A 27655-nucleotide genomic window follows, 5' to 3' on the forward strand; every position below is an offset into this window, starting at 1 on the left:
TGTTGTTTTTATAGTTTAAAGAGCTGCAGTGACCTCTATGTTGGTCAGAAAGATTCACAGCTTAGCTTGAATGAATGCTTAAAATGATACTAAAGACAATATTGTGAAACATTAACAGATATCCTGAGTCTAAACCAGGATATGCACCACTGCACCAGCATCTAAAATGTAATTTTCTGAACTTCATGAGCTGATAACTATGATACATCATCATACCAAAATATCATCTACAGACATGGATATGTTCAAAAATTATACTGATATCTGGTCTGGCCCATGGACTATATAATGTGAGTTTTGAGTGACACAGAAGGTGGCAGCAGTGCGACTAATTGGATGCAAGCTGCCGTAAAACTCCAAAGAAGAAGAAGTGAGTGAGCTCTCGCGATATTTAAGAGGTGACACGGCAGCAGACTGAGCATCGCGGTCATTTATCCTGAGGAGACGCAGCGCAGCAGACGCGGGTGGAGCTGCTGCACAACTTTACCCATCATGGTGAGAGGCATGGACTTAGCGCTCTAAACTTAACTGGAAACATTTTCTCCAATGCTGCATTCAAAGGCTTTTCCAAACAGCAGAGGTTTTAGGAGTAAAAACTCCCACCTTTTTGTGGGGTTCAACTTTGAAGGCCTTTCAGCATGAGGAGCGCCGCGCCTAACATTAACTGCGTCGTCAATTATAATTTATATTTGATCCACTGAAACAAACTTTACAGACGGTGGAGTCAAACAGGGTCTTTAGTTGGCCTTATAAATCCTCTATCTAATCTAAATGGTATCTTTAAACCCTGGGCATGAGTTGCCTTGTTGAGCCGTGTGGCTGTAGCTAGCCGCATGGGCCCTGGCCGACACGTGGGCCGTCAGCCACCACGTGGTTACGCTGGGAGGTTTTTTCCTTTTTTTTATTTTTTTCCTTCTTAATATTCTAATATAGAATTAATATTCTATTCTCGTATCACTGCTACACTGGACCCTTGATTACAAGTGAATAGTTATGTGATTAAATACAGAATCACTTGTTGTCGCGGCCTATTGGTTAAGTTGGCACTGGTTACCACGTGGTTGAATATTTCCACTGGCCAAAAAAGACTATTATTACTACTGCTGTCATTTAGCAGACTTTTATCCAAAACGATTTATGTAATATTTACATTTTCTATTGATAATTATGTAGTAATAGGCATGTTTACATAGTATTTATAGACTGTTTATGTGGATATTGTGTAGCTATAATAGCAATAATGTAAATTCATGGTTATAAAGGGGCACTAGGAAAAAGTTTATACTTCCTATTCTTTTTTCGAATCTATGTGCATATGAAGATATTACTGTTTATTTTATATTTTTTATATACATGTTCGAAATAAATTAATTAATTCACATCTGAGAGAAAACAAACGAAGAAAATCGAATTGCTGGTCAGTCTGCTTGGAGTCCAGTTGGACACATGTGCTGCCATGCCAGTAGTACTTTTATACGAGATACGTCTTAAAAGACACTTTAATGCGACCATCTTGTCATACGTGATTTTAGTTGTGCTAACATGGTATTGTCTGGTCCTGCAGGTTCTGCTGCACGTGTTGTTCGAGCACGCCTCGGGCTATGCGCTGTTCGCCGTCAAAGAGGTGGAGGAGATCGGCATGCTGCTGCCTCAGGTGGGTCTGCTCACCGCTACATGCCTTATTTTATACCGCAAATAGAGCGGGCATAACTGGGTGTGTTTTTGTTAAAGGTTGAGGAGAGCGTGCTGAGCATCGCAAAGTTCAACACCATGGTGAACCTGGCAGCCTTCTTTCCCTTCAAGTCGGCTCAAACTGCGCTGGAGAACATGAATGCTATTTCTGAAGGTGAGTTTTTTTCCTCAATGTCTGACCAAAAAGTAAACTCCTCAGCTGTAATGATGTTTTACAATCTGTCAATCCACTGAATTTTTTGTGTTGACAACACCATGTTCCTGAACATCTGAGGGCTTTAGTTTTCTTACTTGCTTTAATAATAACGTCCTTAATGTTAATAAATGACACGTGTCATTTCTTTTGATGTCCAGGCGTGGTTCATGCTGACCTCAAGTTGTTCCTGGAGACAAACCTGCCCTTATCTGGGAAAAAGAAGGCTGTGTTGGGTGTTTCGGATTCCAAGATCGGAGCAGCTCTACAAGAAGAATTTAGTGTTTCTATCCAGACCAGTGGGGTAGTAGCCGAGATAGCCAGAGGTGAGGACAAACTATACATCTGTATTTGAATGAAACATTGGAGTAACATTATTTTCCTTTAACTCATATGTAGGTGTGGCTTGTTGTGATGTAATATTTTTGACCCTGATATTCATGACGGTTTATACTGAAAATCTGAACAGCCACCACATGCAATGTTCTGTCATTGTTCTTCTTGATCAAACCAAACGGGTGTGTTTTTCTTCTCTTCCCTCCATAAGGTGTGCGTCTTCACTTCCACTCCCTGGTGAAGGGTCTGACTGCCACAGCTGCCTCCAAAGCCCAGCTGGGCCTTGGTCACAGCTACTCCAGGGCAAAAGTCAAGTTTAACGTCAACAGGGCTGACAACATGATCATCCAGTCCATTGCTTTGTTGGATCAGCTGGACAAAGACATCAACACCTTTGCCATGCGTGTCCGGTACGTTTGAGGTTGCTCTAAGATATGTTGCTTCATCTGAGACCACAGCCCTGTTTAGACACATTTGTGTAAATGTTAAAGCAAACTAGAATGTCATGTGTTTGGGGTCTAAAACTGACCCATTTTGTCAACACTTATGCTCTACTAGCTCTTGTCTGGTAAGGCATAGCTGTTTAGGGAGATATCTTGCTGTGTCTTGTTTACTCACCAGTCATGTTCAACGTTGCTGTAATAAAATGTCTGTTAAACCGTGGCTAATGTCCCAACATCTTTTTGTTTACAGTGAATGGTACGGTTACCACTTCCCAGAGCTGATCAAAATTGTGCCTGACAACTCGATGTACTGCCGTCTGGCTCAGCTCATTGGAAACAGGAAGGAGCTGTCGGAGGAGAGTCTGGAGAGCCTAGAGGAGGTGGTGATGGACAGTGCCAAGGCGCAGGCCATCCTGGATGCATCACGCAGCTCCATGGGTCAGTACGCTTTAGTATGGGTTGTGTTATGCCCCTTTTTTGCCCACCCTGGACCAATAATTGTCCTTGGTGACCAACACAGGGGGGTAAATGAAAATCTCTCATAAACCTGTAGTGAAGACGCTAATCTTCACTGCGGATCCTGTCGGGAGAAACAACGCTACAAATGCAGCAGTGTAGTATACAGTATGATTTTATTTGTTTTTTTTCCCCCTGCTTGAGCTCTCCTTGCTGTCTTTCAGGTATGGACATCTCCCCCATTGACCTGATCAACATAGAGAGGTTCTCTAATCGCGTTGTGTCTCTGGCTTCCTATCGGCTGGGGCTGCAGGAGTACCTGCGGTCCAAGATGACCCAGGTGGCGCCCAACCTGGCAGCCTTAATTGGAGACGTGGTGAGCATACATTTACCCTTAGTTATAACAAATGGGACCAATGATGTTATACCAAAATCTGTCAATCCCCTGATTGTCTGTGATGAACATACTTCCGGTTGCTGATGGTCCTCAGATTGCACATTTAATCCCTGCCTATTAAGAAAAAGTTATGTTAAAGGTTTTTTTCACCCTGTTTCTCAGGTTGGTGCTCGACTGATCTCTCATGCTGGTAGTTTAACCAACCTGGCCAAGTACCCAGCATCCACGGTCCAGATCCTGGGAGCAGAAAAGGCCCTGTTCAGGTACTGGGGCACCCCCTCCCTGCTGGGGAAAACTGTGGTTGCAGTGATGGCAGGGGTGGGCTGGAGCAGAGCAGGGTGACCGGGAGAGAAAAAACACAACCCTCTCCCAGAGTGATCCCTCTCGCCCAAATGCACCCCCACAGTCTGAGCATCCACTCAAAATGCAGAGGTAGAACACTTGTTTGAGAAATGTGTGAGCAGTGTTTTTGTTCTAAAACCATTTTATTACTTCTGGGGTTTACAGATGCACTACATTATAATCATTACGAAAATTTAAAATAAAAACAGAGATATTGGCTGAACAAGATGTCCATCAGTTTGATGGGTGTCTTGTCTGCTTGTGTTTGAGGGATCCACAGAGGGGAACCATTTTGTTGCAGTGCTGCCATCTACAGCTTTGTGGTTGGATTTAATGCAGACTCATTTTTAAATTCCTCAAATTTGGGATGGTGTTCTTACATGTAGGGGGTCTGAAAAGTAAGTTGCATTAAGCAGCAAATGTGTTTTTTCAAATATTGAGTCGACATATTCGACTCGTATGTCATCCGGAAACTTGCTCCACTGGCTTTCTTGTTTTTGATGAGAAGACATCTTCATTTCCTTAATTGTAAATGTGAAAGTAGTTTGTTTTTTGTGCAGAGCCCTGAAGACGAAGGGCAACACCCCCAAGTATGGCCTCATCTTCCACTCCACCTTTATTGGACGTGCAGCAGCAAAGAATAAGGGCCGCATCTCCAGATACCTGGCAAACAAGTGCACAATTGCCTCACGTATCGACTGTTTCTCGGGTGAGTGGCGGAGCCGCAGCCGAGCACCGGCATCTCCTTCAACTGATTATCACCGCCCTGGTCGGCGTGACAGCTCTGGTGTAATTGCAATGATGCTCATATTTTTCGTCAACAGCATTCATCCTTTGGGTTGATGTTGAAAAGTAATTTTCTGAGCAAAGCCAGCTGCCTTTTTAATAATAAAAATTGTTTCATCCCCCATCGGCGTCGTATTGATCGGTTTGTGTTTTACAGAGGTTCCCACGAGCGTATATGGTGACAAGTTGCGCGAACAAGTGGAAGAGCGTCTGTCTTTCTATGAGACTGGGGATGTACCGCGGAAAAACGTGGATGTCATGAAGGAAGCAGTGAAAGAGGTGAGCTACATTTAGATGGGAAAATTGTGACATGAATCCCCGTAAAACAGTTTCCTTTTTAAAAACCCCCGGATGGAGTGTTAACGCTGTAAATGATGACACATCTTTCCCTGATGTCTGTGAGGGTACAAACTGATTTAATGAGCCTGATGCAGCATTAACAATATTAAAAAAAAAAAAAAAAACTTGGGGTTTTTGATAAGATCTAAATGTCTTTGTTTTATTGTAGGCTACCGATGTTACGGCTGAAATCAAACGCAAGCTGGACAAAAAGGAGAAGAAACGCAAGAAGCGTGAAAAGAAGCTGCAGGAAGACGCAAATGGAGACGCCAACGGTGAAGCAGAGGTACGTTTCCATTTTTTGCTTGCAGTCTAAGCATGTTTTGATTTGAGATTTGACCCACTCATGTGGTCTTGTCTCAGTGTACGACATGCAATATGAATTTGACTCCGAACCATTGGCTGGTCCTTATCAGTGGGCTTGATCACTGAAGTGAGTCACACATTTGACTAATAAGCCCCTGTTTCCCCTCAACTGGTTTCTTCTACTAAAATGTTTATGGTTTAGTTGCAAACAAAACGGGGGTGCATTACCATCTCCATCACCCCCTTCACTCAGTTCATAGCCAGATGGAGGTGGCGGATGCTGGTTTGTGCGAGACAATGCGACACAGAATTCTGCATGGTTAATTTAATGCTAGAAATTTGCCTTTTTTTAAAGGCAAAAAGCAAGAACAGATGAGTTTGACCCTCAAAATCCAATATACAGGGATAGCAGGGGGATTTTAAGTGGGGGTAGAGGAGCCACTTCTCCTGATTGGTTCTGTGAAAATGGTATTCTTCAAATTAAACACTCAAAACCTAGCTAGCCTGTTTTTGGTTTTCTCCCCTCCAGGTTTTCACTTGAGACCCAAATATGCTGAATCACTTTTAACCCCATGTATTTCCTTTTTTGATGTGAAGGATGGAGAATCTGTCACACCCGTGGTGAAGAAGAAAAAGAAACCGGCGGCTGAGGTGGAGACCGAGGAAGCTGCAGAGAACGGAGAAGAGACTCCAGCCAAAAAGAAAAAGAAACGAAAATCTGAGGTGGAGGCTGATGTCGAAGAAGTTACAAACAGCGAAACCAACAGTTCCGCTAAGAAGAAAAAACGAAAGACTGAGACAGATGCAGAGCCGGCAGAAGAAGCTGCAGACTCAGCAGTTTCTGAGAAGAAGAAAAAGAAGAGAAAATCATGTTAGACTGAAAAAACTGAAATGTGTATATCTTTATTTTTTTGCTACTTTTTAGTTTGATCTTTGGGGTTAGCTTTTTGTTTTGTCTTTTTTGTGTTTGTTTTTATTAGTTTTGGCAACCTCAACATTGATCATTTGTAAATACAAGCTTACAACTGTGCCTTGTCAGGTAATCTTGCTCTTCTGTAAATAAATGCGATCAATTAAACATTTGTTGTTCTGTAGCATGAGGATTACCTTGTTTTGGGATTCATGGAAACCAGGAGGCTTAATTATTGCATGGGATTTTATTTTTAGTAGTCAGATTTTCAGTTTTGGGCCATAATTAAATGTAAAAACTGACATTTCAAATGAATCCCTTGCTTCAAGTTTGAAAAAAATGGCAGGATTAACCCCAAATGCTTTTCATGGCAAATTTGGGTTTCTGGCTGGCAGATTTTCAGACTGCAGATCAGTGAGAAAATAAATGCATTACAGCTCTGGCAGCAAGTAACTTGTATGACATTTCTGGGTGGTGCTTGAAAATAAGACTTGAGTGGTCAACAGATGCAAAAATCCTGTAAGTGGAAGGACATTCCCAGTGTTATGCAAAGTTCTGTTGGTTCTATAGTGCATTGCTTAATGGATCCGATGCATTTTGGTTCAGTGTATTGCAGTGGTTCTCAAACGTGAGATTTTAAAATGTAGCATCCATGAAAAAATCCTTTAAAAATATTTCATAAATGAGGAAAATATAAGTAAATTCATAAAATGAATTTTATCTTCAGGAGTAGGCTATTCAACTTATCCTATAACCCCAGAGTTTCCCCCACATCAGGATGGTTCCACCTAACCTGTCAATCACTTGGACCAACGATGGAGTCGTGGTTGAAGCCTAGCAGCAATATTTGTTAAATCAGTTACTGATGGCACAGTGCTCTGTTTTAGGTCTTTTTTTTTTTTTACAACCAAAGGTGCTTTGCGCTGGTTAGGGGGTACTTGGCTGAAAAAATATTTCACAGGGGGTACATCACTGAAAAAAGGTTGAGGACCACTGGTGTATTGCACCAGTTTGAGAACATGGTCTCGTCTACTGCCTGAAAATATTTAGTGTCATTTAAAGTATTTGAAATATAAAACTAACCATTGTTTAAGCCATCACCCAGTTTCCATAATGCTTCATGTAAAATATTAAAAACTGAAAATACACCTCAGATCCATTGAAATTGTTAACTTTTAATTTGGACAACAAGGATTAAACCAATGTTAAAATAACATCAAATTCAAGGCCTGGCTGGCCAAGCCAACCTACTAGTAAGGATTTAGGAATGAGACAAGTGGAGGAAAATGGGGAGAAAAAGAACTCGAGCTATTAAGTCACCCTCAATATAAGGATTCACAGATGTGGGAGACCAAAGTTACAAAACATTTTTTTTCTAAAATTAAAAAAAGGCATTTGCCGTGAAAATGATGTGTATAATCTATGTACATCATTCTCAGTTCATATATGCATACAAAAGAAAAAAAATCCACATCACAAGATGCTTGTGTTCAAGTATAGTCACCTTCATCTTCATGACTTACCATTTTCATCTTTCCACATTTTTTTATGAAATAAAATGTCCTTCGAAATAAAAATGCAAAACCAAAAACAAACACATTTTATATCCTACCAATACATATATACTGTATAAATACATAAATATATTTTACATACAACAGCCATAAATTTGAAAAGGGGATATACAGAGCAAAGGGGAGGGAGGGGATGGTAGTGTGTGTTTTCAGCTTGTCCCTCTGTGATCTTGTCGGTCAGATCCGCTCGAGTGGCCTCCTCTGTGGCTGTGTGTCCATGCACGTGCACGCACGCACGTCACAGACGTCGCCCCCTCAGTTGGCCCAGTAGGGGGAGCTGCCGTAGCTCGACTTATTGACCTGGCTCTTCTGCTGCAGGCTGCTGGACTGGCCCCGCTGGGTGGGACCGACCTGAAACAACGACACCTGATTAAGTTCCACAGCTCTGGAAAAGCACACGTGTAAATGCTGGTTAAATTCAGGTACGCATCTCTGAGGGAAATACCTGTCCATCTTGAGCTAGATGGTGGTGCAGCAGCTGTGAATGTGGTTGCTGGTGAGGCAAGATGTGGAGGAACGGGGCCGGTGCATAGCCTCCCGGAGCTGCTCCGGGGTTCAGAGGCCCGGGGCCGCCCAGGGCAGATGGCAAGCTGAAGGGCGGAGGGGTCCCTGCATGGAAGCCCTGCTTATCAAAAGACTGCAGACAGAGCAGAAAGAATGTATTAAAATAGACTGTAAAGACAAAAGGGTGGTTGTGGAGTGGAGGCTGTCAGACACTCACCTGGGTCTTATTGTAAACACTTCCACTGATGTCTGGCACACCGGAGTTACTGGATGTCACTGAGACACCTGAAAGAGCTGCAGAAACGTTGGTTTTTCCATCTTAGAATTACATTTAGCTTCAAAAATCCAGATTAGGATATTGCAGTGTTTTTTTGCCTTACCTTTTCCAGGCCCCGCAGCAGCAGATTTGGCTTGTGCCTGTGAAGAGGTGTTGTACCCTTTACCGTACTCCACTCCTGCTGGCCCCGCTGTCAGCTCCTCATACCCTAGCAAACAAAATGCAAGTATGAAAGACCCACAACCTATGCCAGTACATTTCTTGTTGATAGTGTTGTCCTGATCGATCGGGCCCGATCACGGCATTTTCAAAACATTGGTATCGGCCAAAAAAGTTAAGTATCAGGACATACCTAGTTATTAATGTTTTTAATATATATTAAAGGGATTGTGACATGAAAAACACATTTTTCTTGATTTTTTGTGTTTTGTCTTGACATCAATTACACCCAAAAAACAACGAACTTTTAACATTCAGTGTATTGTGTGCTTTCTGGGATTTTCTGCATAACTGTGCAAAAACGGCGCATGTGGTTTGGTGGCGGGCCGTTACGTAACGATCCGCTAAATCACCGCCCCCTCCACCCAGTTCCCTGCCTCCTCTCCTCTCCAGCGCACCATAAAGGCTGATTTATGGTTCCGCGTTACACCGACGCAGTACCTACGATGTAGGGTTACGCGGCGACGCGCACCGTACGCTGAACCCTACAGCGTAGGTTCTGCGTCGATTTAACGCAGAACCATAAATCAGGCTTAACACGGAGCTGTTTAAAGCCTCTTTTGTTCTAATCACCGGAGGAAAACTGAAGACCCGCGGCCACTGACTGGACTTAAGATAAGGGGACACTTTATTTACATGCCTTTATTTTTATGATTGTTTGCTGTGGTTCGCCCTGCTGCTTTTCCGTGCATGCTTCGCCTGTCGCTCTCCGACGCCGCTGTGAGCGTATGGCTGGAGGAGGAGGAGGTTTGGAGGAGGAGCGGAGCAATGATTGACAGGAAAGGGGGGAAAGGAAGCATTTTTCACGGCGCAAAAAAACACTGTAATAAAAAGCCAGGAAAAGAGAACCAGAGTGAAGTTTTTCTTGTTACACTCTTTTAGACACATTTGAGGGATGTTGGCCAAGACTTTTAATAGTGTTAAAAGCATGTTAAAAATGATGTCACAATACCTTTAAATAGTTTTATATATCGTTGCATTTAACGTCACATATGTTCATGTTGCATTAAGCTGCTGCTATTCATTTCATGCCATTCAGAATGTTGCACTAAGGTTAAATCAAAAAGTATTTAAATTTTCTTGTGTTTGTGAGTTTGACTGGATGTCATTCAACTACCTCTTTTGAAGTTAAATTTATTTATTTTTGTTATTGCACTATCCTGCACTTTTTGTTTTAGTTTACAATTTCATGTTTTTACATTTTGTGGCACCAGCGCTGATAAGCTTTGTTGAAATATATGTCCATGTTGTTCTCCAATGGACAATAAAAGAAACTTGGGATAATTTAGTTTCAGTCCTTTTTTTTTTTTTTTTAATTCATTGCCAAAATGTATCTGATCGGGAAAAAGTATCGGAAATGTATCGGGAACCAAAAAAAGTGATTGGATCGGGAAAAATCGGGATCGGCAGATACTCAAACTCAAGTGATCGGGATCTAAAAAATGCTGATCGGGACAACCCTACTTGTTGATGTGCAGTAATAAAACTACTGTGAACCTGAGGCGAAGGTGTGCTGGCTGTAACCGCTGGGCTGCTGCTGCTGCTGCTGCTGCTGCTGGAAGGGGCTGGCCGAGGGGTTCCCCAGGCCCAGGCTGTGCTGCTTGGCTGAACCCGGACCTCCAGGAGGGACAAACATGGTGGGGGCGTACTGGAAGGCGGCAGCGCTGGGCACAGCACCAGGGTAGTAAGGCAGGCCCGTGTAGCTGTAACCTGGCGGCAGGAAGGCCTGCTGACTGCTGTGGTGTTGTGGCTGGCCCTGGGGCTGAAGCTGGGCCTGAGGAGGCTGAGGCTGGGCCTGGTTCTGGCCCTGGCTCTGGGCCTGGGGAGGCTGCTGGGCCGCCAGGCTGGTGGGGGGTGCGGGGGAGGTGGAGTCGTTCCTGCCAAACTTTGTGACTTCACCTGTCCAAAGAAGGACATGTCGTGTGAGAAAACATTGGGGTTTGCAGGACTTGAGAAGGAGCAGGAAGAGAGTTCTACCTGAGTAGGGGTTGTTGGCGAGGCTCCCGTCTCTGCCAGAGAGAGCTGCTGCGGGGCCAGGGAATGTGATTCCATAGTAATCCTGCAAAGAGGGCTGAAGGAAAAGAAAACATTTAGAAGACCCACAATTAGCTGGAATCCCAAAAACCTATATAAAGACTGCAGTTGTAATACGATATGTCCTAAGAAAGTAATGATTTGTCTCACCATGGGCAGTCTGGACTGGAGCATATGGAGGTCCTCATAACCATAAATCTGCTGCAGGACACAAAATGGAGACTTACGTTAAGCAAACTACAAGATAAAGTCAGTAATACACATACAATACCCATGTACAATTCCTGGAAAAAAATTTTAAATTACGTTTTTTAACATTTCCATAACGTCTTCATTAGGGGTGCAAGACATACAGGACTGTCTCAGAAAATTAGAATATTGTGATAAAGTCCTTTATTTTCTGTAATGCAAAAACGTCATACATTCTGGATTCATTACAAATCAACTGAAATATTGCAAGCCTTTTAATATTTTAATATTGCTGATCATGGCTTACAGCTTAAGAAAACTCAAATATCATATCTAAAAAAATTATAATATTCTGTGAATCTTAATCTTAAACTGTAAACCATAATCAGCAATATTAAAATAATAAAAGGCTTGCAATATTTCAGTTGATTTGTAAGGAATCCAGAATGTATGACATTTTTTTTTTTTTTTTTTTTTTTTTTTTTTTTAAAATTGCATTACAGAAAATAAAGAACTTTATCACAATATTCTATGTATAACCAGCAAATTAACCATCAGTGCCTTGGCTGAAGATTTCTGCTTTGAATCTGTTTGGCATAACTGACAGATGCAGAAAGACACATATCATCTAGAACCAATCCAGACCAGGTGGACGGTATAACTAATGTGCAAGAGCTCTGAGGAAGTGATTACATGAGAAGCTTGTTAAGACATAAGAAGTTAGTACAAGTGAAGTGAAAAATACAATGAAGCAAAGAAGAAAAGCTGCTTCTTGTGTTTTGCAAAGAGGGCAGAACCTTATTCTATTACTTCAGAATATTTATCGCTACATTTAAAGCCAGAGCTTCTTGCTGACAGATACAAGAGATATTGCAAGCATTCAAGCTGGTAAACCAGAAAACTACTTCATATCTGCTCATTGCTTCCTGGAAAGCTTAATGGTCTACTTACGGGGTAAGCAGGCAGCAGTCCCCCTGGGCCCATAATATACTGGTTGGGCAGTAGAGGAGGCACTCCCTGGGACAGGTTAGGTGGAGCTTTACCTGCCATTAGAAGGGCAAATCAATAATTGCTCTTACATCCTTTACCATATACTAACAGCTAGGATAACCAGAAGTTCATGAATGGGTGTAGTAACAATTTCAATCAGGGGCATGTGACTATAATAGCATTAAATGGAGCGCAGTGGTGTCTGTGATAACCAATGTGGCACTACCCCTGGCTCAGGTGTGTACGTGTGTGTTTGTACCAGCGGAAGAGAGCAGGGGTGCCGTCCTTGGTGCAGAGAGGTTAGACGTGGCAGTAGCTCCATTGGAGCCAAGTCCCAGCACTGCGCTGGTGGCGATGGCGGCAGCGGCGTTAAGTCCACCTGCACCAGTGATCCCACCAACTGTGCTGCTCATGTTGCCCATGTTGGGCATGTTGGCCAGGTGGCTGATGTTGCTGCTACTGTTGCTGCTGTTGTGCACTGAGTGGAGCGATGAGGCTGTGGGCTGCGATGGCGTGTAGGAGCCAGACGACGGAGCCAGCGAGCTGATGTTGCTGCTGTCAACACTGGTATACTAAAGAGAAACAAAAGACGTTTTCCTTTCAAATGGGTCTTTTCAAGTTATTTTTCCACATTTCAGAGGTCTCTCTTTAATCCTGCCACAGACTCAATGTTCCACATAAACACAAACATGCTGTGTTCCAGTGGGGCATGTGCAGGCACAAATTGTGTGTGTGTGGTAGGGCTGGGCGATATGGACCAAAAGTCATATCTCGATATTTTCTAGCTGAATGGTGATACTCGATATATATCGATATTTTTTCTGTGATATAATTGGGGTTTCCCCCAAAGCATTATAGCATAGCATCTCTGTTAGCTTCATTTGTTTCTGAGGCAAACCCTTAAAAAAACAGTCAGTTTTAATACAAAGCCTCGTGCCAAATGTCACACAGGTACCTTTGTTAACAGAGGTCTGCACAATATCAAAATGTATAAAACAAATGAAATAAAAATAAACTGCCTGCATATATAGAATAAAAATGCTTCTTGAATAAAATAAAACAAATATCCCATTCCTGCATAATAATTAAATTAAAATACACTGTGCAATTAATACAATGTACACAGTAACAGGCAGACTTTTCCTCTGAGGTTGACAGTTGTGCAAATAACAAAACATTTGTGCAAATCTCAAATAAAACATTCAATTTGTCAATTTGACAAAATAAGCTATATCAAAATCATATATATATTTTTTTTTAATAATCGATATAAACGATATTGTCTCGTACCATATCGCGTTTGAAAATATATCGATATATATTAAAATCTTGATATATCGCCCAGCCCTAGTGTGTGGCAAATGCACATATTTTTTACATCAGACAAAATTCAATACAGGCATTAGCCTTCTTGCTGGTGGCAAAGCAAGCAGGTACTTACAGTAAGAGAACTTGATCCCAGAGCTGAACTTGAGGAATGACTACTGACATGGCTGCAAGAGACGATGAAGACATTGCAACTTAAGTATATCAGTTTCTCTCAGTTACTAAAGAGGACAACTCATTTAACTTCACGAGAGTTGGGCCGCCAAGTTGGTGGAACATTACATTTCCGGTCAGTTTACTGTCTTTATCACCTGTTTAGTGAGTTGAGTTGGCTTGCCGAGGGATGGTCCTGTGCCAGGTTAGAGAGCGTGGTGGAGGTGTGTGCAGGGAGGGAAGAGGGTAAGTGGGACGAAGGTGCTGAAGGACCGTTGGTGTTGATGTTCACAGATGGCGACTCTGGCTTTGGTGTGGAAGAAGCTGATGAATCTACAAAGAGGGATCAAATATCTCAGAAATGCCTTGAAGTAGTTTGGTCCACAAATGATGCAACATATGAACAAGCCTGTCCTTATCTTATAAAGCCTGTAAGAGCTTCATGGATCAGTTATGCCATGAAGAATAGATTCGTTTTGGGAAACTCACTGTCAAGAGCAGCAGAGGTCCTTACACCATTCAGACCATTCTAGTGAAAGAAGAAAAAAACAGTTGAATTCAATGTTAGCATCATTTTATCTGGTGGAAAAGGGAAATAAATAAAGAGACACAAAAAAACTTTTGTAATTTCATGAACAACCCCCAGCACGTGCAATTATGTTTATATTTTTTTATTTTATTTAACTTCCTTTGTATTTTATTGTTGTTTTTCTTGTACATATGTGGCACCAAATGGAGCAGCACTCCTAATTTCATTGTATGCAATGACAATAAAGGCTTTCTATTCTATTTCTATCTATTCTATTCAACTCCAAACGCAGGCATCCTGCTGCGTTTGTTTGTTCTTATTCTTTTGTAAGCTACAGGCAAGCCATAGTGGCTCCAGCACTTCCTGTAGTGCATTACAATAACAAATTAACATCCCACCAGGGAAGAAGGAAAAAAAAATACTACACTGCAGGATTTGCATTGGTCACATTTTTCAGGTAGGAAAATATGGAAAATCATACTGCAAAAACTAATTTCTCAGAATGTAAAAAAAAAAGCCTTGTTTAAAAGACATTTAAAAAAAAAAAAAAAGAAGAGCATCCTATACTTAGAATAGTACCCGCCCTGAAAAAAAACCCATTCTTTTGCTTAAAATAAGGCAATTTTTACTAGATTTAGGTGTTTTTAGTGTACATCCCCATTTCCTGATACTGCAAACACTAAATCTACTGCTAAGAAATTCAAAATGACAGATGCCTTTCAAAAGGTACAACTCAATTTTATCCATGTAGATGTTTCTGTAAATTGCCCATAACTGTTTAATTAAGGCTAAAAATTAAACTTTGGTTTTGCTAAACAGTTGATATATATATATATATTTTTTTTTTTTTATTTAAAGACTGGATAATAGAAAATGTCTCTTTAAAATGAACTGTACCCACCATCACTGGGCCCATGGCCTCTTTGCTCTGGGAGAAGGCCAGCCGTGAATGATTGGACACTGTCCCATCATAACTTCCCCCCACTGAGGAGAAGTGTGAGGAGGAGGGAGCCGAGGAGGAGGTGGTTGATGTTGTTGAACAGGATGGGGGAGGATTGGTGGAGCTGGCTGTCCCTAACGAAGGAGTGAGACTGGGCAGAGCCGCCGCTGAAGAGTGATATACTGGCTCTGACGAGGACAGCGACAATGGAAGGGCAACTGAGAGAGGGTTGGCCAGCGACTCACTGAAAGACACAACCAGGAAGGAACTGATGTTAAACATCAGAAAACAATGCAAATAGTTGATCAGAAGAAGAAGATGAGAACGAGTGTTATATTAGAATTTACTGATTACCGAGCAATCCAAGAAACTCAAATATAACTGCCTGTTGCCAACATTGGAAATGTACGTTTTATGTATCGGCTATGAATGTTATCTTCTAAATCAGTGTACATTTTTGTATTATTATCTTTCAACGGAATGGTCATCACTGGTGACAATACCTGAGCGGTTTTGAGTACAGACTTGTCTGGTTCTGCGTCCCTGGCCCTGATGCTGGTGGCGCTGCGGCAGGTGCCGGCGTGGACTCCCGGGACACTGCACTCACACAACTGTCCACAACTCCAAACTCTGGCAACGCTGACTCCGACCCAAAATCTAAAGCTCCAAACTGGAGGTTGAGTCCAGGGACGTCAGCTGAGCCTGGCATCTCCACTGCGGTGGAGGGAATCTGCCAAAGAGGGGTTTTCTTTTTTTTATATAAAGCAAAACTTTTAGGAAAGCTGACAAACTACAAAAATATCAATCTGTGTGCTAAAAGTCTTCTATTTTCTACCTTTGATGTGGGAGGTATCCTTCGTTTTGGACCTTTGAGCTGCACCCGTTGTTGCTGTGGCATACTGCTGCCCTGAGAATCCAGCCCCGCGTTAGGAGCAGGAGATTTAGCACCAGCAGCAGCCATCACCGGGCCAGCCTGTGTTGGCGTGCTGGTGTGTTGGGAAGCAGGTGAGGCTGAAGCAGGAGGTGCTTGCTGTTGTGATGGAGGACTGGCCTGCCGTGCCAAAGGCAAGGAGGGGCCGGTGTGCCTCTGAACGAGCTGGCTCAGCACAAGAGACGGTTCTGGCTGCAGACCAAACTCACCTGTGCGTGCAGAACAAAACACTTGTAACTTTACATACATGATGTGTGAGTTGTGTGTAGGGGTGTAACGATACACTAATCTCACGATACGATACACGATATTGAGGTCACGATAACGATACGATATTATAGCAGTATTTTTTTAACAACCTTGAATGAGGAACATATGACTGGAAAAAATGGTCTTTTATTTGAAAGACACAAAATACAAAACAATGCTGTGCATTTGTCCTATTGTTACAGTTTGTAATTCTTTATAACTGTTTAAGTTTTAAAGAGAAAGCCAGGCCAACCATTTTCCACAAACTGAACTAAAAGTAAATGTCAGGTTTGCATTATGCATCTTCAGTTTCATACAAGTACAAATATTTTGCCACAAACTGAATAGTTTCTCTCATGTATGACTTGACTTTTTTCTTTTCCAGAAATTTAACAACTAAAATTGAATAAATAAATACAAGTAAATAAATACATACAATTTTACATCATAAAAAAGATTGATTCATGCTCACCTTATAAGTGTAAGAGGAGATTTATTTTTGTTAAGGTTATTTTGGTAATTCAGGGTTCATTATTTTATAAATATATATTCTTTATATTCTGTAAATCAGGGACTATAATGACACTAGTCAGTTTATCTGTAGTTGTTAATATGTTTTAGATTGGGCGGAGTGATACGGCACTAGGTGCTGTGTTGATGTTCAAAAATCCTACACTGTTGAGCGGACATTAAAGTACACTCGAACTCAAAAGAAGTTTTCCCCGACCCGAAAAAGGTCTAATGTAATAAGGTAAGGCTTCACTCTACACCAGACTTAAAAGTTCAGAGCTCAAAACCCCCGAGAATCCTGTGATCTGGACCGCAAAACGGTCCTAGTTTCTTCTGAGCGGAGGAAGATTTTGGTCCGCGGGTCGAGGTGCGGTCGTCACGCGTGGTCGGATGCGCGTTTCTAGTCAACACAATAGATTAATATTAATAACTCAATATCGCGATACAGTTTGTCACCTCCGCGACACGCTTCGTGACGTTTTGTATCACGAAATTTCGTGGTACGATATATTGTTACACCCCTAATGATGTGTGAGTTGTGCGTCACCAAATGAGCCGCACTGCTGTGAAGGACTCTACAGCGAATCATGTACTTACGACTGAACTGTGAAGAGAGTGAGGTGGCGTTTGATTCTGAAGCTTTCATGTCCCAGCTAGAGGATGAGGGCGGAGACACAGTCGCTCCCAAACCTGGCAGTCGACCCATGGAGGTGTTACTTCCTTGCGTGCTGACAGGGGGGGCCGCCTGGGACGAGGGCAGCTGACCTAAGCCGGGCCCCTTGAGCTGCTCCAGTATCTGAGCTCCAGCGCTGGACTGGGCCCTCTTGGCCGGACCCAAGTCCCCAAAACCAGCTCCCAAAACTGATGACTGCCGGGCAGAAGAGAGAGATTGATCACTGATCTTTCTGTTCTCCTACATTGTGAGTGTTAGGCGATAAGAGTAAAAAAGGATTGAGAGAACAGTTACCAGAGCAGCGTGTGCGTAGCTCGTGCTACTGGTGGAGCTGCGGCTGGGGAGTGGCTGCTGGTGATGGTGGGAGTTTGTGAACACTAGACCCTGAGAGGAAGAGGAGCAAGGTGGCTGTCTTCCTCCAACCCCAGGCTTCTGCAACAGTGTGGCAAGGTCCAGACTGAAACACAAAACAGTTGGGAAAGACTATCAACAAATGATTTGTGACCCAGTAGAAAGATTACAATACATAAAAGATTCACGTGTAGAGTTGCATTTTCCTTTACAGAGAAAGCGTGACTTACCTTTGCCCAGGTGTGATATGGTTCTCAGCAGCAGGTGCACATGAGGGGGTGAACACTTTGGTCTCCGAGAGCTGCAGAAACCCAAATATACACAGAGAGTTGAGGCACAATGCGTGTGGATATGTGGATGTATGTACACTAATCAGGTTTGTAAAACAACTTTTTTTCACCTCCATAATTTCAATCTCCCTGAGTGATGCTGAAAAACTAATCCACATGTTTGTAACTTCTAGCCTAGATTAATGTAATGTATTATTAGCAGGATGTCCAGGTAATTCTCTGAATATCCCCCAGCTGATCCAAAAATGCAGCAGTGTGCTGACAGGAATCAACAAGAGAGACCACGTCTCTCTGGTTACGGTAAACTGTAGTTTGTTAGGGTCAGTAGTCGTAGCTGTAGCTACAGGACAAGACTGCAACAGCTGGTTTTAAACATAGCTTCATCCTAGATATGCTGCTATAGAGCTACGCTGCAGGGGGACTCCAACATGATCCACTGAGCGGTGCCCCTTATCTTTCTTCTCTTCTTTCCTTTCCTCTTCCTTGAGCTCAATCCACAGTTATTAACTAGGAGTATCTCACTAGCATCATTGTTCTCCAATGTTCTTGTAGTTTGTTGTGCTGGTCTGCCCCCTCCCTTTCTCTTCTGTACATGTTTGCAGGCCAGTGCTTCAGGAGCTGCATGCTGCCCTGCAGTCTGATCCTCTTGACTATCTCAATGTCTGCCGTCTACACCTGTTTATATAGCAGTGTCCGTAGTACACCAACTAACCATGAATCCGTTACAATATAAGTACATAAAACTCTTGGTTCTCCAGCTAACGGTTAGTGACTAATCATATTCTTTCCTATATAATATTGACAATATATCTGTGCTTCATCCTCCCTGTTCTATCTCACTCTTCTTTTCTTCCTCTGCCCAGCTGGCCTCCAGCAGGAGGGCCCCCCCCCCTTATGAGCCAGCTCCTGCTCAAGGTTTCTTCCCTCCTAAAGGGGAGTTTTTCTTGCCACTGTTTGGCTTCACGCTTTTCTCCCACTATGGGGAATTTTTACCTGCCATTGTTTCTTTTAATATTTGCTCATGTATCATACTCAGTATCTCTGCAATGTACTCAAAGACAATTTGTATTGTAATAGACGCTACATAAATGAACTGAACTAGTCAGAACATTTGACTAGTAGTGTATGTACCAACTTACACTGACATCTTCAGTCCACTCCTCAGCTGCCCAGTCTTCCAAAGTATTTCTCCAGGTAACTAAGAGAAAACAGAGCACTTATACACTTGCAATGAATATCTTGCAAAGGTTTGGGAGTCTTAAGTAATGTGTGTATTTACCAGTCCCATCTGTGTTGTTGCTGGTCGCCGTGTCCCAATCCTCAGTTTGTGCGGTCCGAGTCCCAGCTTCTGAGGTATAGTCAGCAGGATTGAAGGTCCTGGTGAGGATTCAGATAGAGTAGAACTCAATAAGAGATGCATCTCAGATTCTCCAGGCCCCATATAGCATGCTAGATGTTAGATATTCAGTCACAGGACCTAAGAAACTCGTAGTCATTGAACCTGACCTTGAATCCCAACAATGGGTCATTTCCCTTTGGGACATTGATGAAGTAAGACTAAAGTTCAAATCCATTTTAAATTAATCAAGGTTCTGCAATGACCCAGCTGAAGTCCAGACCTCAACCTGTTCTGAAATGCTGCGGTGGTACCTTCAGAGAGCTGTGCATGAGGACATGTCAACAAACCATAATGAACTAAGCAATAGCGAAGAGTCCTGATACATAAAACCTTAAAATCCAAAGAGGAGGAATTTTCTTTAACTCATTTTTCCTGACTTTCGCTAGCAAACATATCCATTTTTAATAGAAAGGTAACAAATACTCCTTTAGGTATAAATAGACGGAGGGGCTAAAGAAAAAAAGGAAATGCATTCTTAAGTAAGTTACCAGACAATGTTTTTTTGTTTTTGCATGAAAAAAAAAAAGACCAATGACTACAAATCTTTGACAGTTGCAGTGAATGTTGGTGCATGTTTCCACAAAATCCCCTACCCCATGCCCTGGGCTGAGAACCTGCTCCCTGTTGGTGCTTTGCCCCGACCTCGAACTCCAGAACCTGCATGACATTCACATACATTTCAATATCACACACTCCAGGAGTCAGCATGCTGATTTAGTTGTGCCGTGCATCTGCTCACCTCTGCTCCCTCTGAGCCTCCGCCCTCGATCAGAACCCCTGTCCACTGGCGTCACCTCAACGCCGTTCTCTTCTGGCCGAGCTGCCAATTACATTGAAATCTGTTAGCGACCGTTTAAAGAATATGCATGGAAGCTAGAGCACAGACAGTTGTCTCTCAACTAGAATAAAAGTCAAATAAAATAAAGATTTCTCACCCTGTCGGTTGCGACTGCTCCCCTTGGCTTTGCGGTTTGCATTGCTGCGGGCCTTGTTAGCTTCTTTCTCTCCTTTCTTTTCCCTATTCTCTTTATTCTCTTTGCTTTCTGATGGGCCCTCCTTCACGAGGGGCTTCTTCTTCCCCACTGTCTCCCATGAGGTCTATAAACAGAAGAGGAATGAACGGATACTGAGTATAATGAAATATCAGCACCTGCAATAGTTATTTAAACAATATTGACTGATGATTAATTGCTTTACAATACAATTATTCGATGATGATATCAGGGAATAAAATGATAAATATAAAACACTCTTAAAGCACTCTGTAAACATTTGTTGTTTATTGCTGTTAAATTTTTCTGGAAAAATTCTGCAGAAGCAATTCTAATCAGTGATTTTTTAAGCTATCATCACAACAAGATCGTCCGACTAAGGGAGAAAAACAGTTATTTCCTGCTTTGCATATCTTTGCCCTGCCCTTCTTGACAATCTGAGCTGGCTGGTTTGATCTAAGAAATCCTTCCTGGGACACTCAGTTGTACTGAGGACACAAAAGCAATTAAAAAAAAATCCGTGCCAGATATTTTCTTTGTCTGTAAAAAAAAAAAGTCTGAAAAACGGTTTTCCTTCATGTGAGCCATGATGTAACAAAGAGCCAGGGGTCACAAGCAAAGGGCAGTTCAGTCTCCTATTTTAGGTGCCAAACGTTTTATTTCTGTCTTTCAGATTTTGTTTTCAATGCAAATCAAATTATAGCAATAATATTTGCGAAAATAGTAACGAATTAAGAAAAAAGGTTCACGTAAACTCATTGTAACAAAAAAAAAAAAGTACTTTCAACATGTCTGTTTTCTGTTTTTAAGCTTGTTCTCAAATCTAAATCTCACTAGTGGTTAGGGGACAGAATGGTTCATTTTTTCTTAAGCAGGGAACACACACAAAGATTATCTGGCTGTTTTTGTGCCCATTTTCCTCTTCCCGACCAACCCCCAACTACCTCAAGTCTTATAAGATTATCTTATCAGACTATCCTGTGGTCTGAGGTGTGTTAGGTTTAGCTGTCCCAATAATCGGCTCTGAAACGGGTCAGGGTCAACAATCGCAAGTATTAAACTTGCAACAAAAAATGTTGATGTGTGTGGCTGTGTGGCAGCTGACAACGATTGTGACGTGGAACAGAATCTTAACAGTCAGTTATCTGTTAACATAATACAAATGAACGGCATTAACACAACTGAACGTGCACAATGTCTTTCTTGATGTTGCCACATTTGTTTTGGGCTAGTGGCACCTGCCATTTGCAAATTTTACAACAACTCAACTCGAGTTGTTGTCCATAGTCTTTTCTTTTCTTCTTTTTTTTTTGCGTTTCGGGATTTTTCCCAACTCAACATACCACCATCATTTCCTCGTCTTGCTATGTTTCTCCTTCGTTTTTCTTAGATCACTTTTGATCACACAAGATTTCTGGCTCGGAGGACGAGATTCTTGACTGGCAGCGGGACAGAATCGCTGTGTGTGTGGTGCACTGTGCTGCGATTATCAGAGCACACACAAATGCTCCCCTTTTTTTTATCTTCACGTGTGGGGTTCTACGGAGATAAAATCTCTTCAGATGTAAAAAAAAAAAAAAAAAAAGATTTTTGAAATCATTATGTGAAATTTTAATTATTCTTTTTGCCTCTTGGCCCTTATGTTAAAAAGTGTCTGACTAAATGAACGTACAGTATAATAGAGGCATCTAATCATTTCCTTTGTAATCTAACTAAATGAAATTAGGATACACTGTATAGAGCTGAACTTCCAATAAATATGTTGCTGTTGTGTATACACATATACATCATACAAACACGCAGAAACTGTGACAGAAATGTCGGGTGTCAAAGCACAGCTCAAAGTCTGCAGCAAGCTCTGCACTCGTGAAGCTGACTGAGCAGAAAAGAGACGAGGCTGTTTGTGGGACTCAATACCAACTAGTTAAAGTTTGTCCAAAAAGTTACTTCACTTGTTACTTTGTATTTATGTTTTTTTAAGACTCAAGTGACGAAGTTAAGTAAAAACTCAACCTTTCCCTCAGCAAATCTGCTCAAAGTTCTAGATAAAAAACCAAGATGAGGCTGTGTGGTGAATGAGAGAGAAAAAAATATGATCACTTTCCACTGAACAGAGGAACATGTTATCTACTACAACATCAAAGTTACGCTGGTATAAATGTTCTTTCCACATTTAATTATAGTGATTATATTAACCATTCTTAGATTCAGCAATACCGTCAAGAGAAATCTAGACACAATATCACGGGAGCATAAATCCATATTATGGATAATAAATGGTAGAAAGGAATCTTTAAGTGGGAGTTAATTATGTAAGTTGTCACCTACCATGTCCGAGGAACTCTCTAGGAGAAAATTGATGGCTCTGCTAACGTCCTCGTTGCAGTCGTGGAGCGCTACCATGCACTCATCCTGGTTCTTCCCCGTCACCTCCATCAACTATGGAAATCAACAAATACATATTTCATACACATTCTCCAGTAATAGAGGCATGTGACAAATGTAAACACTCACAATACACAAAAGCTGAAAAGATGACCTGACAGACATGAGGCTGATAATGTCTGGTGGATGTGTAAGTGTTCTTCACCTGATTAACTTTGTCCTCAAAGTCAGCATCATTCTTATCAAAGATCATCTGAGCAAGCCGGATCTGCTCCGCAGTAGCCTGCAACACAAATACATTTGAACACAGAGATGAGGAAAAGCAAAAGTATGTATATGGTATAAAGGACGAGGGAAAATTGTTAGCTTGGTTTTCATTGTTCAAAAACAGAAATGATAATATATTTGAATATATCTTTAGTTCTGGGGAGAGTATTTTTGTATGAGGGTTTTGCAGTGGCTCACCTGTATTTGCTTCTGTGGCTGTGATGTGTGAGTGGCAGCTGGCAGCGCTTTTTCCCGAGGAGCCCGGGCCTTTTCGCTGCCCAGTGAGCTCATCATATACAGTATATACAAAACTCTGTATGTACAAAATAGAAAAACCTGCAAAAGAAAACCAAAAGGAGAGATAGAGGATTGAAATAAAATAATCAGCATTGTACAATATACATTGCACTTGTTTTTTCCCCCCAACATCATAGCTGAGATACTTTGTTTTGAGTGCATAAAAATCAATTAACACTGAAATGTAAAATAAGTTTAAAGATCTAGAAAGCCCATCCATCTGCTGGAGCCTATCCCAGCTCATTTCAGGTGAGAGTGAGGGGTAAACCCTGGACAGGTAACCAGTCTATCGCAGGGCCACATATACAGACAAACAATCATGCACACTCGCACACCTACAGGCAATTTAGAATCACCAATTAACTTAGTATGCCTGTTTCTGGACTGTGGGATGAAGCCGGAATACCTGGAGGGAACCCACACAAGCATGGGGAGAACATGCAAACTCCACACAGAAAGACCACCCCCCCCCGGGCCAGGGAGTTGAACCGGGAACCTTCTCGCTGTGAGGCAACAGTGCTAACCACCAAGCCACCGTGCTGCCAGATCTGGAAAGCCTTATAAGCAAATAATGAACACTGGCCTTACAGAACCTGTGAGACAGAGTCGGATAAGAGCGTTGATGAAGATCTGTGTCAAGGAGGAAGGGCGACCCAGTGTCCTCTTAAAAACACCACGGACCACAGTGGGTGTGAAGCAGAATAAACATTACACTCCCTGACCCCACATCCCTTCTTTTTAAATAAGAGTTTCCATTTACACTCTTAACACCAAACTTCATCTTGTATGCTCTCGTCGGCCCTATTCAGAGTCACAGGTGTGTACGGGTGGATTCACTGGGCTAGAGTACAACCTGGACGGGACCAGATTATCACAGCTCCAGCTGAGACAAACAAGACAAACAACCACACACTCACTCTTTCAGACATTGATGAGATGAAAAACTGTGCATGCTTTTGGAGTGTGGGAGTAAGCACGACTACACAGAGAAAACCCACACAGGTAAACAGACAACGTGCAAACTGGACCCTAGAAAAGGCCTCAGCTGGGATTTGAACCAGGAGCCTTTGAGCTTCAGTGACAGCCATCGTGCTGCCTAGCAGTGCACAGGGAAAACTGTATTTGACAGTAGAGTACAACCTGCATATTACTGGAGATTGGGTGACATCTCATGATGCTTACTATTGTTTCTTAATAGCAAATATGTTCTTTTATTGAAAAGGGGGAGGTCACAAACACAGGGTTTGCTTATTTGTTTATTTAAAAAGAATCCCATTAGTCTTCACCATGGGAAGACTATTCTTCCTGGGGTCCACACATAGACATACAAAAGATGACAATAATACAACTCAAAAAAGGGTGAAAAACATTCACTAGAATTCCTGAAATAATAAATTGAAACAAAAATAAAAGATCAAGTAACCAACCATCCACATGTTAATATTTGCTACTATCACCAGATCTGTTCCACTTTTGAACAAAATAGTTTGCAACGACTTTATAATTTATAATATACCCATACCTCTATTTATAGTAGTATAAATATACTACATATCATAATATACTCATACATTATAATATACTCATACTTCTAAACTATATATACACTCATAGCCTACAGTGATTTAGAATATATTTACTATTAAATGTATAATATACATACAATTTGCACAATAATCACAATATATACCTAGGACCGACCGTTCCTTCTGAACCACAGCTGCTTCAGTCTCCTTTTAAAACTTGACACCTTGATTATTGGAACTATAGATGGGGGGAGATGGTTCCAGTGTGTGACTGCTCTATACGTTACTGTTTTTTTCAATGCATTGGTTCTGGGCATAGGCAGAGAAAAGTGATTCTAGGGCCATTCTGGTATCATAGCTGTGTCTGTTATTTGTTGGTAGAAGTTGCATAAACAAGAAGCCAGGTTTGTGTAATATACAGATATTCTTCAAAAACATAATAAGGCTTTATGCATCTATGACAGTGTGGCTACAGTAATGTTGTTGCTGGATGCTTTTATAACAAAAATTAAATTGCAAGCTTTCACTGTGATGTGAATCAATAGAACATACACATATATTCAGAGGTGGGTAGTACCGAGTTACATTTACTCCGTTACATTTACTTGAGTAAGTTTTGGGAAATGTTGTACTGTTAGGAGTAGTTTTGAATCACTATACTTTTTACTTTTACTTGAGTAGATTTGTGAAGAAGAAACTGTTACTCTTCCTCCGCTACATTAGGCTACGTTGAGCTGTTACTTTTCTTTTATCCCTTTTATCCGCGTACGCGTCAATCTCATGACATCACTGAGTGATTCTTTGGGAAAAATGTTTGTTTTTGCATGTTTTGTCACATTTACACAGACTCAAACACACACAGAGTTTCTATGAGTTAATGGGCTTGTTCTAGTTCTGGTTAAAAAAGAAAAGTACAAAGGCTTGAAATTTTGTGCTACTTGTGCTTAATTAATTCTTTTATTCTGTTATTTTATTATTTATTAAAGTACTTGAATTTACTTTAAGAATATTTTAATTTAAGCTAGTTTTAATGTTTTATTAATTTTAATTTATTTTATTGATTGAATTTCCCTGAAGATGATTATTTTGTACTTTTGTCTGTTTGAATGGTTGTGTTAAAAAAATAAATCTGACGTTACTCAACAGTTACTCAGTACTTGAGTAGTTTTTTTCACCAAGTACTTTTTTACTTTTACTCAAGTAATTATTTAGATGACTACTTTTTACTTCTACTTGAGTCATATTATTCTGAAGTAACAGTACTTTTACTTGAGTACAATTTTTGGCTCCTCTACCCAGCTCTGCAGGTATTTCCCCTGACTTTCTTGTGATGTCCCAGAGAACAATAGCATCAGCTCTAATGCCGCGTTCCATTTGTCCTCGGAAGTGGGGATTTCCCAATCCCCAGTCGGAATTTTCAACTGGAACGCCCCTCGAAGTGAGATTTCCCACTGGGAAAGTGGGAGAGTCTTCACCACCCCCGAGTTACCATTCCAAGATGCCTGCCCCGGTTGTAAACAGTAGAAGAGAGCTCTGTAAAAATTCGTAGCACTTCATTCTAGTTTTGGTCACACTAAATCAGTCGTATACAAGTATTGTTCGGCATATGTATGCTGCTCTAGTGTAATTTACATTTTTCATGTGGTATATGCGAACTACAAACTTGTTTTCCTACTTTGAAACTGGAACGCTGATAACTCGGCTGTGACGTCATTCCCAGTTCCGAGTTCCGACTTCCGAGATAAATGGAACGCAGCATAAGTCCAGCAGAGCTGCCATTGGCTGCTGAGCTGAACAAAGCTGCTACAACACCAAGCTTTAAACTGTCTTTCAGCAGGACGGACACTGTTTTAAACCCACTCACACGTAACACACGTAGCCGTATTATATACTTAGGAAATGAAACGTGGATAAACTAAAAATGACTTTCGACTATCTTACAAATACAAATCACCAAAACAATCCTTTATAAACCTCAGCTGTGTGTTGTGTGTAATGGGGAATGCGGAGATAAATAATAAAATGATTACTAATCACATGTGGCCGTGTGTCAGGTGTGGTAACATGTACCTGGTGGTCAGTATTGATCCTTTATTATCTCAGTAATAACGGAAGTTGTTGTGAATCGATGCTAACGCTAGTGTTACTGATGTCTTTAAACAGAACATAAACACCCGACTCTTGTTGTTCAACACCAGCCCTTCAGCTCATCACATTTTGTTTAGATTTTAGTCGGTTTCCCGCTGGCCATGTGTGTGTTTTGAACGGTCTCCTTTGTCCTCGACGGCGTGAAGTTAGCTCTGCTGGCTAGCCGACGATGCTACCTAAAGGCTGATTTGTGGTTCCGCGTCACACCGACGCAGAGTACGGTGCGCGACGCCGCGTACCCTACGGCGTAGGGCTCTGCGTCGATTTAACGCGGAGCCATAATTCAGGCTTAAATCTGCCTCGAGTTGAGCCAGTAAACACCATCTCGTATTTACAGACCGCGGCTACATAATCACAAAGACATCTGCATAGTATATCTGCTCTAGATCCAGGCTAGACCCCGGTGTGCTGGTGGAAGTGTGAGTTCTCCGGAGGAAAGGCCTCGCAGCTCACCCATCCCGACGGGATCACAGCAGGAAAAGAGCTGCTTAAAACCCGCGGAAAAGGACCCGGGGGAGCCCAATAACTGCTGGACCGACCTAGCAGTCCAGTTTAACGTTTACACGCTCCGTGATGCCGAGATTGTAGATAATCGCGATGAGGAAATGTGTGTTTTATTACCTGCTAACACGCCTCGCTCGGCCAGCAGCAGACGAGTGGTCATGTGACCTGCGCTGCAGCCGCGGTGGAGACAACACTAAC

At 41.8% G+C, this 27655-nt stretch overlaps 2 protein-coding genes and 2 non-coding genes across 6 annotated transcripts; 3 read left to right on the forward strand and 1 right to left on the reverse strand.

Annotated features, from left to right (window-relative positions):
• The first annotated feature begins 420 nt into the window (after window positions 1-420).
• nop56 (NOP56 ribonucleoprotein homolog) lies at window positions 421-6384 on the forward strand. Its single transcript, XM_061727820.1, has 12 exons — window positions 421-495; window positions 1565-1654; window positions 1732-1846; window positions 2047-2211; window positions 2433-2631; window positions 2915-3102; window positions 3345-3496; window positions 3680-3780; window positions 4420-4568; window positions 4803-4924; window positions 5154-5270; window positions 5888-6384. The coding sequence occupies exons 1-12, from the start codon at window positions 493-495 to the stop codon at window positions 6164-6166; spliced, it is 1680 nt and encodes a 559-aa protein (XP_061583804.1). The 5' UTR covers window positions 421-492; the 3' UTR covers window positions 6167-6384.
• LOC133449667 (small nucleolar RNA SNORA26) lies at window positions 3131-3262 on the forward strand. The gene has a single exon (XR_009783104.1). It is a non-coding gene; the product is annotated as a small nucleolar RNA SNORA26 (small nucleolar RNA).
• On the forward strand, window positions 5012-5077 carry LOC133449660 (small nucleolar RNA SNORD57). Its single transcript, XR_009783098.1, has one exon. It is a non-coding gene; the product is annotated as a small nucleolar RNA SNORD57 (small nucleolar RNA).
• Window positions 6385-7330: 946 nt separating the features above from the next.
• On the reverse strand, window positions 7331-27643 carry ubap2a (ubiquitin associated protein 2a). Of its 3 annotated transcripts, XM_061727821.1 has the most exons (27): window positions 27575-27643; window positions 23181-23318; window positions 22921-22998; window positions 22659-22769; window positions 20274-20436; window positions 20078-20158; window positions 19932-19995; window positions 19219-19316; window positions 19079-19137; window positions 17880-17950; window positions 17593-17755; window positions 17223-17493; window positions 15771-16075; window positions 15439-15683; window positions 14897-15179; window positions 13956-13995; window positions 13625-13799; window positions 13429-13480; window positions 12247-12559; window positions 11949-12040; window positions 10959-11009; window positions 10752-10845; window positions 10272-10673; window positions 8659-8763; window positions 8496-8572; window positions 8220-8411; window positions 7331-8125 (listed from the first exon to the last, which is right to left on the reverse strand). In XM_061727821.1, the coding sequence occupies exons 2-27, from the start codon at window positions 23274-23276 to the stop codon at window positions 8030-8032; spliced, it is 3777 nt and encodes a 1258-aa protein (XP_061583805.1). In that variant the 5' UTR covers window positions 23277-23318; window positions 27575-27643; the 3' UTR covers window positions 7331-8029. The 3 variants fall into 3 exon arrangements, with proteins under 3 accessions (XP_061583805.1, XP_061583807.1, XP_061583806.1); XM_061727823.1 differs by lacking the exon at window positions 27575-27643 and having other exon boundaries at window positions 15439-15665; XM_061727822.1 differs by lacking the exon at window positions 27575-27643 and having other exon boundaries at window positions 10959-11006.
• Window positions 27644-27655: the final 12 nt, after the last annotated feature.

This window comes from Cololabis saira, chromosome 8 (genome assembly GCF_033807715.1).
Source record: "Cololabis saira isolate AMF1-May2022 chromosome 8, fColSai1.1, whole genome shotgun sequence".
Taxonomy (NCBI): Eukaryota; Metazoa; Chordata; class Actinopteri; order Beloniformes; family Belonidae; genus Cololabis; species Cololabis saira.

Coding starts and splice junctions, on each gene's coding strand:
- nop56 (XM_061727820.1), top strand. Junction 1,847..2,046: donor CATGAATGCTATTTCTGAAG/GTGAGTTTTTTT, acceptor TTTGATGTCCAG/GCGTGGTTCATGCTGACCTC. Junction 3,103..3,344: donor TGCATCACGCAGCTCCATGG/GTCAGTACGCTT, acceptor GCTGTCTTTCAG/GTATGGACATCTCCCCCATT.
- ubap2a (XM_061727821.1), bottom strand. CDS start 23,276: ATGATGAGCTCACTGGGCAGCGAAAAGGCCCGGGCTCCTCGGGAAAAA. Junction 17,951..19,078: donor AGTGGACTGAAGATGTCAGT/GTAAGTTGGTAC, acceptor GGGTTTCTGCAG/CTCTCGGAGACCAAAGTGTT. Junction 12,041..12,246: donor ACCCCTGCTCTCTTCCGCTG/GTACAAACACAC, acceptor TTCTAATGGCAG/GTAAAGCTCCACCTAACCTG.